Source organism: Heterodontus francisci, chromosome 13 (genome assembly GCF_036365525.1).
Source record: "Heterodontus francisci isolate sHetFra1 chromosome 13, sHetFra1.hap1, whole genome shotgun sequence".
Taxonomy (NCBI): Eukaryota; Metazoa; Chordata; class Chondrichthyes; order Heterodontiformes; family Heterodontidae; genus Heterodontus; species Heterodontus francisci.
Genome location: NC_090383.1, coordinates 98,014,079 through 98,029,697, shown reverse-complemented (window position 1 = coordinate 98,029,697; position 15,619 = coordinate 98,014,079). Strand labels below are relative to the sequence as shown.

Below are 15,619 nucleotides of genomic sequence, written 5' to 3'. Positions count from 1 at the left end.
AATTCCATAGCACTCAACAGTATTTATGTTGTTAGCCTCCTTCCCTCTGTCAGAAATGCCTACTAAGTACAGATGGCCAACTTGCCTTTGGGTATTTCTGGGAATCAATTTTTTTTTAAAATTCATTCACAGCATGTGGGCATCGCTGGCAAGACCAACATTTATTGCCCATCCTGAATTGTCCATGAGAAGGTGGTGTTCAGCCAGCTTCTTGAACCTCTACAGTCCTTTGCTGTCGCACTCATGTACCACAGCTGTTCTAACTGTAACATAACTAAACCTCCAATTGTAGTGCAGTATTGGAACACAGGGGGAGCAAAAAAGACAAAGCAATTACAAGAGAAAAATGTGAACAGATGCAACACTAAGCCCAGGGATATAGAGAAAGGCAGCAAGGTATAACACAGCAAGAGAGTAAAGCCCAGGTTTGGCCAGAGATGCAAGAGCAACAGCAAAAGGAGATGCTGTGGTAATCACAAATTTCTGCTAGCTGCTGTCATGGGCAGGAACCTCTTGTTCCCAATGCTAATGGGATCCAGTTGACTACTAAAGAATAGCTCCAGGAAAAGGTCATGTGGGTGGAAGAAAAGCTGTTCATCCATCATCATCCAGGTGATGCCAAAGATTCATAAGTTACTGTTAGTTCAGTGGTGTGTTAAAGCACTTACAGGGAAGTTTTCAAAAGCTATATCAAGAAAATGGGGATGCTTGTTCATGGTGGGCACCCCTAGATTTCACAGAATCACATAATTATTAAAGTACAGGAGGAGGCCATTCAGCCCATCGTGTCTGCACCAGCTCTCCTAACAAGCATTTCACCTAGTGTCTTCTCTCCGCAACCCTGCACATTCTTCCTTTTCATATAACTGTCTAATTTCACTTTTGAATGCCTCAATTGAACCGATCTCCACCACACTCTCAGGCAGTGCATTCTAGACCTTAACCACATGCCTGCTAGCGTATAGCACAAACTGTTGCTGAAAGTCAATCTGACCAACTTCACTATCTTTCTCTGGAAGTAGACCTTGCATTTATTTACATCACATCGGTTGACAGTGCAGTTACTGTCTGTCTCCTGTCATGACCGAGGCGGGAGGAGTGCACTGTCTTCTAGTTCCACTTCTCCACAGATCACAACATCTATTTAAATGTTTATCCAGTTACCGATACAGCCAATCATATACTCTATTTTAATCCCAGAATAAAATACATCAACCAGGTTTCTTTAATAAACAACAAAATTATCATTTATTATAAAACAAAGCTTAACCAATAACAATACAAAGAATTAACACGCCAATTTAAAAATATGAAAGTTCCCTTTTGTAAAAATTTCCCAATTACACTCACGCACACACTGGAAAAAATACAGAAATTCACTTTGCAGAGGCCTGTTACAAAGAAACCCCCAAAAACTACTTTGGCAAAATACTTACTAATTCTTGATGAAAAAAGAAAGAAGCTATGGAAGGAAGTCAGTTGTCCCTTTTTTGGTCTGGCATCCAGGTGTATGGAGACAGGTCACTGGGATCGTTTCAGAAGCAGTCCGTTTTGGAGATGTCGAGAATTATTCGAGTCGGTTATATAGGAGAAATGTGGCGTTCAAGATTTTTCCGCCAGCACACACTTGAATCGCTGGATTTTTTTTCAGCTCCTCAGGAGCTATACAACACCAGGGATTTTTTGTTCCCCACACTAGATCTTGGCAGTATTTCTTCAAAAAGGTAGAGAAACAGGTGAGCTTGGTGATTTCTTTTTCCTTGGCAGGAAAACAGTCTTCAAACAGTTCATACTCCAACTAAAACCAAAAACAATGTTTAAACCCCAAACAGAGGGCTGAATTTTACCGGCCCCTCGACCCCGCGGGTCGCTGCGTGGGAGCCAGTAAAAAAAATTTTTTTTTTTTTTACAAGAGATTCAGCACTGAAACAGGCCCTTCGGCCCACCGAGTCTGTGCTGACCAACAACCACCCATTTATACTAACCCTACAGTAATCCCATATTCCCTACCACTTACCTACACTAGGGGCAATTTACAACGGCCAATTTACCTATCACCTGCGAGGAGACGCCCGCCACAACCCACAACGTCGAGAAGAGCCCACCGCATATTACCCGCGGCGGCGGGACTTCAGTACAGCCCCCCCCCCGCCACACGGCAGCGGCACCACAATTAGCATATGGTAAAGAATACTTACCTTTGCTGATTGTGTAGCCCGCCACCTCTCCACTGACACTTCCAGATATTTTGCTGAACAGGCGGCCATCATGTGCTGTCCCGTTCACGATTTAAAAAGCCAGCGGGTCCTCAGAGGCAGCAGTTGTTGCCAGCGAAGGTAAGTTCTATTATTCAGGGGTCTCACTCTGCATTACGGAAGGGAAGAGGGAGGAGGGATATGCAGGGGTCTAACTCTGCATTCCTAAAAGGGAGGAGGAAGGGGGGATACACAGGCGTCTCACTCTGCATTCTGAAACAGAGGGGGTCTGGGATTACTGGAGGGAAAGCTGTGCTGGCATGAAGGGAGCTACCGTGTACCATCCCTCCATTAACAGTGTACGCTCTGTGTTTGTGAGAGGGCAATGGCACACAGGCACCATGCGTTTGGGGAGGGTGCCAGAAAGGGCAGGAGCATTAAGGTTATATGGATGGTGGGGGCAATCGATTAAGCTGGTAGGATCTTGATGTGGTCATGCTGTGCCACTCAGTGTTGGCCAAGATGGGCAATGTCATGGCACGCCACAAAGTTGATCTAGGAAAGCAACTGATGTACCCGTCAACACCAATCCATATCCTGTTAGGAACCTTCAAATACATGCAGGGTTCAACTTTATTTATCACATGGAAATAGGTATGGCTCATCCTACATTGCGTGATCCTCTGCATGTGAGGATCCGTATGCGCCAGAGGGAATACCAACAGGTGCAATCCATGTAGAGGCCCCCTGGTCGTGAGCAGCAGCCACCAAGGGGAGCTCGCCATTACGTTTGCCTTGCATCTACAGGCCCCACATGATATGCCATCGGATGTCAGAGCACCAGTGTCAGAGGAGATTGTGCATGTAGAGAGGGTGGTGATACGTCTGTGCCTGCTCAAGGATGACCTGCAGCCCATGGGCTCCGGTGGACATGCCAGTCTTTGTTCCTCACAGTGGCAGCGGTTCTCAAGCCTGACGCCTCTGCAGCCTTTCAGAGGCCCACCAGAGACCTTAGTGGGGTCACACAGTCAGCAGTGCACCGCTGCATCAGGGAGGTCACCAATGCCCTGCACTGGATGGCCAATGAGTATGTCCTTTTCAGGACGGACTCTCACAGCCAGGCCCAGAGGGCCATTGGTTCTGGCACTATTGCCGGAGAACCATAGGTTGTAATGTTCATAGACTGCACTCATGTGGCCATCAAGCCTACTGCCAGGCTACCACCTACAGACGTCACCATTAAAGGACCCCTCTCCATCTAGGTGAAGCGAATATGTGAACACTGCAGATGCTTGCAGTGAATGTGTGACTGCTTCTCAGGCAGCTGCTGTTACAACTGGGTCTTGCGCCAGTCCCAGCTGCCACCGCTGTTCACTGAACTGGCTCAGATGGAGGGGTGGCTTCTTGGAGATAAGGGCTATCCTTTGCAGACATTGCTCCCAACAACAGTGAGAGACTCCACCACTGCTACAGAGAAGAGATATAACGCCAGCCACTGAGCTACATGAGCCACCATTCAGCAGGAGATTGGCATGTTGAAAGAGTGCCTCCAATGCCTGTATGGATAGGGTGATGCCCTATACTACAGGCTGAAAAGGCCAGCTCCTTTCTTTGCTGCTCTGCACAACTATGCACCCAATAGGAGCCAGGCCTGGCATGATGAGGAGAGACATCAACAGGATTCTTCCTCAGATTATGAGGACGCTGAGGACTTACATGAAAGACGCATGGGAGGGCAGATGGCACCCAGGCTTTGCACACAGGGCTAGCACTGAAGTAAGGATGTACGGAAGTGGCTTATCAGACAAAGGCTCTCTGTACCATAGGAACCGACATAAGCTCTGCAAGCCACACATCACCCTTGCTCACCTGCTGTGCACCAGTCCACATCTGCAGCATCCCTGTATAAACCATTGGAGGCAGCAGCTGACTGAGCCAATGTCCACGTCACTGCATCCACGGAGACGCTCATGAGTAATGGTGGCATGGCAATGATGTTATTGCACAAGTTGGCTCTCCTGAAGGGCCAACAGTGCAAATGGATGTGACACTGGCGCTACATGCTGGCACACATCATTCGCACAGAGAAAAGGACACACAAATTGGTGAGGAACATTTAGTGAAAGACGTATTTACATTGCTGTGACACCAGAGTATTCCCATTTGTTTCAGTGTGTTCTCTGTAAACCTCTAATACCTTTTATGGTCTATTTAAGTCTCACATCCTGGAATGTGCAAATGTACAATTATTCCCCCAGGTGTGGCATGCCTACAAGAATGAATGTTACACTTGAGTGGGAGAAGAGGATCACAACGTCACAGGAAATTGGGACACAGCAGGGTAAGTATGTGGCAGCAAAGCAGAAGGTGCTGGGGTCACTCAGCAGGTCAGGCAGCATCTGTGGAGAGAGAAGCAGAGTTAACTTTCAAGCCTGTGAACTTAGGCAAGTTAACTCTACTTCTCTCTCCACAGATGCTGCCTGACCTGCTGGATTTCTGCAGCACTTTCTGCTTTGCTGCCATTGACAGCAGCTCCACTCTTCAGCAGTCAGGTAAGTATGTCTTTGACAGCTGTCAGGAAGCAGGTGCTGGGGCATTTAAAATAGGGCCCCAGCACCTGCTGCACAACTGTCAAAACTCTCGCTGCGCCGAATGTCCTGCCTCTCCGCACGTAATATGGGGGAGGCAGCATGCGGCCTCTATGGAAATGAACCCCCGCGATTAAAATCGCGGGGGCTCGGCGGCAGCCACCGAATGCAGGCGTGTCGCCAAGTTCAAAGGGTTCCGACCTCTACAAAGGCTCCTGACCTCCACAAACCTTGACATGTGGCTTCTCTGTAACCATTTTACCCTAGGTCATGCAGGAGCTGTTTACTGAGCCCAACCCACAGGTGGTTTCCAGTACAAGTGGTCCTCAAACAACATCTTGTCATATCATTGACTTGGTTAAAAAAAAACACATCCATGGAATCTTTTCAGTTTTAACACAAGCTCTTAAAAAAATAAAATATTAAGAGCAATGAAGCATTTTTGCAACACTCCATTCACTCAGTAACAGATGAAAACAGCCTTTTCTAGTTTTGGCTGAGAATTCCAAGCAAATCTGACAGAGGTCACATTTTGTTTTGACTAATGGAGATCCCATGAAAGCAGAGTGTTTCAATCCCAAAGACCTGTATCTCCTGAAAACAAAAATATACATTAAACCTTTAGTAAAAAAACACAACAGAACAACATATTCACTGCGGAGCTTTGCTAAAAGAAAATAAAGACGCACATTTATATAGCACTTTCCACAACCACTAGACAACCAATGAAGTACTTCTTAAGTGTAGTCACTGTTGTAATGCAGGAAACACGGCAGCCAATTTTTCACACAGCAAACTCCCACAAACAGCAATGTGATAATGACCAGATAATCTGTTTTTTGTGATTGAGGGTTAGCTCACCTTCAAACTAGTGCCATGGAATCTTATAAATCCAGCCTCCATTTAACATCTCATCTGAAAAATGGCACTTCTGACAGTGCAGCACACCCTCAATACTGCACTGGTATGTCAGCCTTGACTTTTGTGCTCAAGTCCTGTGGCTGTTATAGTGCCGCTGCTGACTACAATGGCGGCTGTAAAAGACGGCAGTCCACATGCACAGGTTTTACTCTGTGTAGCCGCTGTGATATTATATGTGGCGGCTCATTAACATGGCCAGGGCGCGGACCACCCGATGACATGGAGGGGGCGGGAGAGCCATCCCCAGCAACGGCGTCTGGTGCCATTGCGCATGTGCCATTTTTAAAGGGCGTCCAGCCGTTACATTTAACTTAAATGTTTAAAGTTATATGCATGACAAAATTAAAGTAAAAAACGAATAAATGATTCAAGCCCCTCTCAAACCCTCCACCCCCATTAACAATACACTCATTCCTGCACTCTCCCCCACAAAAATACTTACCTTGTGTACCTGACCTTACCCTGCCCCCAAAGTTCACAAACTTTTAACTTTACCCCTTCCCACCATTCCCTCCACCAATCAGAATAGTTTGGCCCCACTCTCCACCTTGAGAAACTTATCTCCTACCCCTCCCCACAGGTGTTGCGCTTCATTTCCCCAGACGGGGATCCAAAGGCGTCAGTGCTAGCCGCCGGGATGAAGATCGCGGCAGCACTTCAGGAGGTGATGGGAACGTCATTAACTCAGGTAAGTAAACTTATTTGAATATTTAAATTACGGTCCTGTTGCCAAGCGGTGGGGTTGGGGGGGGAGCCGCCACGAGGCCTCACTGCCACCGGCATGATCGCGACAGGCCCTTCTGGTGTTGAGGTCCGTGGCGGGCCTCATCCGGAGCAATCTTCATGCCACTACCCCCCCCCCCCACCCCGGATCCTGATCGAGGCCCCTATGAAATCCAGCCCCCAGAGTGGGACTTAAATCCACAGCCTTGTGACTCAATAGCAAAAGTGCTATCAAATGAGCCAGAGTTGACATATGTAAGAAAACCAGAATTGCCCAAATGCTGACAAGCAACTGATACAACGGTGTACAGACTATGTCTTTGTATAAAATACAAAAGGAAAATTATATGAACAATGTTATAAAAATTAAAATAATTTATTAAGATTCTTCTAATTTTCCTCTTGCTCGTCTAAACTGGAAACAACTTTTTCATCTTTACTTTGTTGAAATCATTTGTAGATTTTCTCCTTTAACTCATTATTTTTCCAGGTCCCAGATGTAGAAATCTTTATCTACTTCAATTCCTCCTCTTTCCCCAACCATACTTTCCCCAAAATCTTCAGCCTTTTAAAATGATAGCCTGACATCACTGTGCCAGTACTGGTGATTTACCTTCGCAATCAATCTGACATCCATTTAACGGACAGGTTCACGGTGCTAAGAGTGGGGGGGGGGGGGGGGCGGCGCAAATATAAAACATTTATTTATGAACAACTGGAAGATCTAATAAAATTATACAGATTATGTAGTAAAATATTAAAGTCGCAGGGGAATCAAAATCTCCCAACAGCCAAGACTCTCAAATAAAGTCAAAGATGGCCTGAATGATTACTATGTTGATTTTTGGTACTTACAAACTGAAAATTGACACTTTGGGCTAAGAATGCTTTTTAATTTCCTGCCTGCATGAACAAATCAATTTTTCTGAATCATTTCAGTGTTACAAGATATATATAGTATTTTCTTTTGGGCCTCCTTATCTCGAGAGACAATGGATACGCGCCTGGAGGTGGTCAGTGGTTTGTGAAGCAGCGCCTGGAGTGGCTATAAAGGCCAATTCTGGAGTGACAGGCTCTTCCACAGGTGCTGCAGAGAAATTTGTTTGTTGGGGCTGTTGCACAGTTGGCTCTCCCCTTGCGCCTCTGTCTTTTTTCCTGCCAACTACTAAGTCTCTTCGACTCGCCGCAATTTAGCCCTGTCTTTATGGCTGCCCGCCAGCTCTGGCGAATGCTGGCAACTGACTCCCACGACTTGTGATCAATGTCACACGATTTCATGTCGCGTTTGCAGACGTCTTTATAACGGAGACATGGACGGCCGGTGGGTCTGATACCAGTGGCGAGCTCGCTGTACAATGTGTCTTTGGGGATCCTGCCATCTTCCATGCGGCTCACATGGCCAAGCCATCTCAAGCGCCGCTGACTCAGTAGTGTGTATAAGCTGGGGGTGTTGGCCGCTTCAAGGACTTCTGTGTTGGAGATATAGTCCTGCCACCTGATGCCAAGTATTCTCCGAAGGCAGCGAAGATGGAATGAATTGAGACGTCGCTCTTGGCTGGCATACGTTGTCCAGGCCTCGCTGCCGTAGAGCAAGGTACTGAGGACACAGGCCTGATACACTCGGACTTTTGTGTTCCGTGTCAGTGCGCCATTTTCCCACACTCTCTTGGCCAGTCTGGACATAGCAGTGGAAGCCTTACCCATGCGCTTGTTGATTTCTGCATCTAGAGACAGGTTACTGGTGATAGTTGAGCCTAGGTAGGTGAACTCTTGAACCACTTCCAGAGCGTGGTCGCCAATATTGATGGATGGAGCATTTCTGACATCCTGCCCCATGATGTTCGTTTTCTTGAGGCTGATGGTTAGGCCAAATTCATTGCAGGCAGACGCAAACCTGTCGATGAGACTCTGTAGGCATTCTTCAGTGTGAGATGTTAAAGCAGCATCGTCAGCAAAGAGGAGTTCTCTGATGAGGACTTTCCGTACTTTGGACTTCGCTCTTAGACGGGCAAGGTTGAACAACCTGCCCCCTGATCTTGCGTGGAGGAAAATTCCTTCTTCAGAGGATTTGAACGCATGTGAAAGCAGCAGGGAGAAGAAAATCCCAAAAAGTGTGGGTGCGAGAACACAGCCCTGTTTCACACCACTCAGGATAGGAAAGGGCTCTGATGAGGAGCCACCATGTTGAATTGTGCCTTTCATATTGTCATGGAATGAGGTGATGATACTTAGTAGCTTTGGTGGACATCCGATCTTTTCTAGTAGTCTGAAGAGACCACGTCTGCTGACGAGGTCAAAGGCTTTGGTGAGATCAATGAAAGCAATGTAGAGGGGCATCTGTTGTTCACGGCATTTCTCCTGTATCTGACGAAGGGAGAACAGCATGTCAATAGTCGATCTCTCTGCACGAAAGCCACACTGTGCCTCAGGGTAGACGCGCTCGGCCAGCTTCTGGAGCCTGTTCAGAGCGACTCGAGCAAAGACTTTCCCCACTATGCTGAGCAGGGAGATTCCACGGTAGTTGTTGCAGTCACCGCGGTCACCTTTGTTTTTATAGAGGGTGATGATGTTGGCATCGCGCATGTCCTGGGGTACTGCTCCCTCGTCCCAGCACAGGCATAGCAGTTCATGTAGTGCTGAGAGTATAGCAGGCTTGGCACTCTTGATTATTTCAGGGGTAATGCTGTCCTTCCCAGGGGCTTTTCCGCTGGCTAGGGAATCAATGGCATCACTGAGTTCCAATTTGGTTGGCTGTATGTCCAGCTCATCCATGACTGGTAGAGACTGGGCTGCATTGAGGGCAGTCTCAGTGACAGCATTCTCCCTGGAGTACAGTTCTAGGTAGTGCTCAACCCAGCGGTCCATCTGTTTGCGTTGGTCAGTGATTATGTCCCCCGATTTAGATTTGAGGGGGGTGATCTTCTTGATGGTTGGCCCAAGAGCTCTCTTCATGCTCATTGTCACAAGGCGAGCCGCCTTAAACAGTGTTCAAATCACACGCAGCTTCCACAGTGCGGACTGCGACACCGACCACTCCCTGGTGTGCAGCAAGGTTAGACTCAGACCAAAGAAGTTGCATCATTCCAAGCAGAAGGGCCACCCGCGCATCAACACGAGCAGAATTTCTCACCCACAGCTGTTACAAAAATTTCTAAATTCACTTGTAACAGCCCTTCAAAACACTCCCACAGGGGATGCTGAGACCAAGTGGGCCCACATAAGAGACGCCATCTATAAGTCAGCTTTGACCACCTACGGCAAAAGTGCGAAGAGAAATGCAGACTGGTTTCAATCTCATAATGAAGAGCTGGAACCTGTCATAGCCGCTAAGCGCATTGCACTTTTGAACTACAAGAAAGCCCCCAGCGATTTAACATCCGCAGCACTTAAAGCAGCCAGAAGTACTGCACAAAGAACAGCTAGGCGTTGCGCAAACGACTACTGGCAACACCTATGCAGTCATATTCAGCTGGCCTCAGACACCGGAAACATAGTATTAACCATCAGCTAACAACCCTGTCGTTATTACACATCTGAAGGACAGGATTTATAAATTCACACATTAATTTTCAATGGTCTGCCAATATCGTGGCATTGACGGAGACCAGAATAACCAATTAATTTAAATTAAGTGATCTAACTGACCCTCTTAATCTGAACTGACCTCTACCGCTGTTATAGACAGTGAGTTAGCATCCATCACACCTGTAAAATCTGCTGAGTTACCGTCAAATGTACCTGAGAAGTTGACAATATAGTTAACGCTTCTCGGCCAGCATAAACTCTAATTTATCCTCATAACTTGCACAAAATATGGTCAGTATCTGCGTACTAGAACAAAAGGCTATAATGTCAAAAGAGATACTCATACCATACTTTCCTTTAACCGTTCACAAAATTGGGATTGAATAGAAAAAGGCAAGTACTTGAATGTTAAGTTTACACAATTAAGTCCAAATCATAGAAAAAAAACAGAACCTGCATACACAAACATATGAATTAGGAGCAGTAGGCCATTCGAGCCTGCTCCACCATTTAATAAGATCATGGCTGATCTGATTGTGGCCTCAACTCCACTTTCCCGCCTACCCCAGATACCCTTTGAATCCTTTGTTAATCAAGAATTTATCTACCTCTGCTTTAAAAATATTCAATGACCCTGCCTCCACTGCTTTCTGGGGAAGGGAGCTCCAAAGATTCACAACCCTCAGACAGAAAAAGTTTCTCCTCATCGTCTTAAATGGGTGACCCCTTGTTTTTAAACTGTGACCCCCCAGTTCTAGTCTCTTACACAAGGGGAAACATCCTTTCAGCATTCAGCCTGTCAAGTCCCCTCAGGATCTTATGTTTCAATAAGATCACCTCTCATTCTACTAAAATCCAATGGATATAGACCCAACCTTTCTTCATAAGATAACCACCACACCCCCTCCCCCTCCCGCCCCCCCCCCCCCCCCCCCCTCCCCGCCTGGTATCAGTAGAGTGAACCTTCTCTGAACTCCCTCTAACACATTTTTATCCTTTCTTAAATAGAAATTGGAGTGCAAATGGATGTAGATTGACCAGGTAAAATTAAATGTACTGAAATTGCAAGTCTAGATAGGGCATTGTATATGTGCATACATGGACATCAGCAAATGACACAGTTAAATAGCCTGTTGGTCCTCACAGTCAAGACTTAAACATGAATGATAACTAATTAGGTGAGCACCCATGGAACTATACTCCAATGCCTTGGAGTCCTTGCCTCCAGGGCAGAAGAGGAGATAAACTAACATAGAAAACTGGGGAGAGGAAGAAGAGAGATCTTCCACTAAAATACTGATCAACAATTTTTTTTTGTTTTGTGTGTTCCTCATTTTGTATGCAAAAGCCATTTTCTTTCTGAAGCTTGTTTACAAAAGATACTGGGAAAATGGTGACCACAACAGCTAGATGTTTGCAAGAATGTGTTTGATACAATTTCCATGACTTTAATTTTATCCTTGGTCACCTTCACTACTGAATCATGCAAAACATCCATGATAATTTGAAGCTTTGCGGCAGAAGAACAGATATGGAATCCACAAGTATAAGAAAGGTTTCAAATAATATAGCCTTGAATTATTTTCTCTTTTTCAAAAATGTCTTTGTGGTACAATACTCATGCACACTGCATGTCATAGTTACATTTTTATGAGATAAGCAATAGTTACTGGACCCAGCAACATATTCAGGCTGAAAAGTGTAATTTTCAAAAGGCACAACAGACAACCAAGGTAACTGAGAATGAGTGTGGATGGCAGTTCATCATGTCCCTCTCAGAGAATCTAGCCTGGATTTTCTAAAATCAGACATACAAAATGTAGGTGGATCTGTTATGGCATATCTCCACTCTACATATGTGAAATTTCTTGTGAACATGGAATGCTGATGTTACATGTGCCTACCTCGAATAGATTTTAATGATTATTTTGAGTGCAGGGAGGTCCTGCAGGTCATTTCCTGACATTCTGGTACATAGAATATCTTTTCATAATAATGCCCGTGTGAATGGGTGTATGGTGTTCCTAAGTTTAAAAAAAATACATTAAAGACCAGAGAAAGAACACAATAATGTTAAGGGAAGTGTATTTGTCAATCCTAAATAATTTTTCATTTTTGTGTTTTTTAATCTGCTGGCATCTAGGTTCACACAAGCCTTTCTGGAAAAGGTTTTAATTTTTCCCCTTGCATTATCACTACCATCAATAGTAATTCACTTATGAGGTATATGCAAGAGAAAGTTCTTCAGAAATGCCAAGCAGGTCAGGCTTCATTATGTCCATCCACTAGCACCTTCTTCTACGGACAGAGGTGAATAACTATCAGTTTGTCAGCAGATTAGTGCATGGAGAATGCCTAATCCCAAAGGAAGTTGGGATAATTGACTCAATGGTACCAATAACATATGTATGCCCCACTAAACATATTATTGTATACTTCCTCAGAATCATCCCAATCCCTGTAGGAAATTATTTCAATGGTGCTGTTTGAAAGAAAAGGATGGCAGGGTCATCAACAGCTAGCATACCCTGATTAGACAAAATCGCTAGCATACCAACAATCAGGTCTGCAAGCCCTTATCTGTCTGTTAATGTGGTGTGGTGAGGGAAGAGGAGGGAAAAAAGAGAGTGAGAGCAAGAGGTTTTCAAAAAAGGATTTATCAAAGCAAAAGCTGTGAGGGCTTTTGCTGAGGTGAAGGAATTAGAAATGCTGCAAGATGGTTAGAAGTAATCTTACTTAAACCAATTAAGAGATCTCACTAATCTGCATTGTCATGGACTCTTTGCATCATTACATGAAAGTAAGTTGTAGTATTCAAAATTTTAAAAATCAAATTGTAACCGCTGTTCTGTATGTTTACCTATTACCAAATAAAACTCTTATCTCACTAAGGATTTTATCAGTGATGAGGTACTATTTGTTATAGACAATACAAGGAGATATGGGACACTGAGTCAACTCCAACAAAGGCAAGACTCTCAGACAGCTTATGGGAACAACCACTGTATCTAAGGCAGACCTGAATTTGTAACACGTAAAGAAATCTGGATATAGCCAGATGTTTACTCGAATTAGGACTACATTGAGAATGTATGGTTAGTTATCTTAATAGGAACCAAAAAGAAAGGATCAGAATATTTTACATATTTACTTCTTCTATAATTTCTTCTTTAGGTTCTTCATCAGAGCCATCACTGGAAGAGTCAGCGCTAGAACTATCATCTTCATCATAACCTTCAAGGGCTTTTAGGTCTTCGGCATCAATAATTCCAAGTATATCATTTTCTTCCACTTCCCGCATGTTACCAATTTCTTCATCAGAAGAAGTGTCATTAGTCCCATCCAGCTGTGGAATGGATGATGCCTCGACCTTCATCTGTTGCTCCTCTGAAGCTGCTGCAACCATCAACAATGTCTCATTTACCTAAAATAACAAAATCAGTATTGAATTCACCGAAACAAATAATAACCAACCAATAAAGCAATAAAATCCTACGGTAACCTCAAGATCTCCAACCTGGTTTAAGGTGGTCTAACTATAACCTTGTGCGAGTTTGAGCACAAAGACCTGACTGTAGAAGTTATTAATTTAAGTTCACAAATTCAATAACTTGTACTCTCTTCAGGAAAAAAAAGAGAAATTGTTTCCATCACCTTGATAATTTCTGAAGCTACATTTTATGAGAATTAGAGAAAACTCTGTCCTTGAGAGAAAACTCTCAAAAACTAGCAAAATAATAGGAACATAAGAATGTACAGAAACCTTGAAGAATACTGCAGTTCATCTAGTCACTAAACTTGCTGACAAGGACGGTGCTGTTGTTGTATGGCAAACAGGCTTTCACCTGACACGTCCTCCCACCTCTCCCTGGACCGTGACCCCATCACCAATCATTAAGCCATCTTTTCCCAAAACATCAATGACTTCACCTCCTCAGGAGATCATCCCTCTCCCTGCACCAGCCCCAACACCCTCCAACCTCACAGTCCCCTAACTCCACACAGCCTGCCTCTACCTCTTTCCCAAGAACCATAAACAGGACCTGGTAGACCCATTATTTTAGCCCCCATGGAATTTATTTCCTCCCATCTTGATTTTTTTTCTCCCTTGTCCAGTCTCTTCTGACCTACATCCAGAACTCTTCCCGACACCCTCCTTCACTTTTAACAGTTTCCTGGCCCTTACTGGCTCCTTTTCACCGTGGACATCCAGTGCCTCACCAGGACAGCCACTTCTTCCTTAAACGGAGGCCCAATCAGTTCCCAACCACGAATAACCTCCTCTGCCTGGCTGAACTTGTTCTTAACATTGAACAACTTCTCCTTTGACTCTCACTTCCTCCAAATAAAAAGTGCTGCTATGGGAATCTGTATGGGTCCTAACTATGCCTGCCTTTTTGTCAGATATGTGGAACATCTTTTGTTCAAGTCCGACTCGGGTCTCCATCCTCACCTCGCTTTCCAGTACATTGGTGACATTGATCAGTGATACTTCCTGCTCTTGCCACGAACAAGAAAATTTCATCAACTCTGTTTCAAAATTCCACCCCTCTCTTGCCTTCACATGATCCATATCCGTCTCTTCCCTTCCTTTTCCCAATTTCTCCAGCTACTTTTCTGATGAAAGGTCACGCACCTGAAACTTTAACTGTTTCTCTCTCCACAGATGCTGCCAGACCCGAGTATTTAAAGCGTTTTTATTTCAGATTTCCAGCATCTGCAGTATTTTGCTTTTATTTTAGTTTACAAGATTATGACAAGTTTGGATAAGGTAGACAAAGAAAAACTATCCCCATCAGCTGATGGTACAAGGACTAGGGAACACAGATTTATGGTTTTGGGCAAGAAATGCAGAGGGGTTATGAGGAAGAACTTTTTAAACGCAGCGAGTAGTAATTACCTGGAACTCGCTGGGTGGTGAAGGCAGAGACAATCAATGATTTCAAAAGGAAATTGGATGGGCACTTGAAGGAAATAAACCTGCAGGGCTACGGGGATAGAGTGGAGGAATGGGACTGACTGGATTGCTGTATGGAGAGCTGGCATGGACTGAATGGCCTCCTTCTGTGCAGTAAATGACTTTATGACTCTATGACCTTCCCTCTTGTCTTTGTTCTCATGCTCGCCCCCCAGCTTTCCCTGCCTCAATACTGGTTTAAAAACTGCTGCATGTGTAAAATTTTCCAGTTCTAATGAAAGGTCACCAACCTGCATCGTTAACTGTTTCTCTCGCCACAGGTGCTGCCTGACCCGTTAACCATTTCCAGCATTTTCTGTTTTATTGCACTTCATCTAGTTGGTTCCAGAGTCTAGAAAATGCTCTATTCCACGATACCTCTTACACCTATCCATCAAATTTCCCCTACCCTCATTCTATGCTGGAGACAATGCCGTCTTGTTGTACGATTTGTGACTATATTAAGCATTTTAACCATCAACCTCAAGACTTAACTTCAAGTAAAAATTGGATAGTTCCCTGATGTCTCATCATGCTATATAGAATATGGATCCGTATTTGTGATTTAAAACACATTGAACTTTGGATGTCTGCCACACCATCAATGTAGATTCTGAGCAGAGATTATGGTCCCAATAGTCACAAGGAGTGGAGCAGGAGAGTTTCCCAGGATGGGGTTTGGTGGGAGGGTGGGGGTGGGGGGTTCAGAC

At 44.7% G+C, this 15,619-nt stretch overlaps 1 protein-coding gene across 1 annotated transcript in view; it reads right to left on the bottom strand.

Annotated features, from left to right (window-relative positions):
- ston1 (stonin 1) overlaps positions 1-15,619 on the bottom strand; it is a 113,334-nt gene that overhangs the window by 16,481 nt on the left and 81,234 nt on the right. Inside the window, exon 11 of the mRNA XM_068045699.1 lies at positions 13,104-13,376. Coding sequence (XP_067901800.1) covers positions 13,104-13,376 — 273 coding nt within the window. The remainder of the gene's footprint in view (positions 1-13,103; positions 13,377-15,619) is intronic.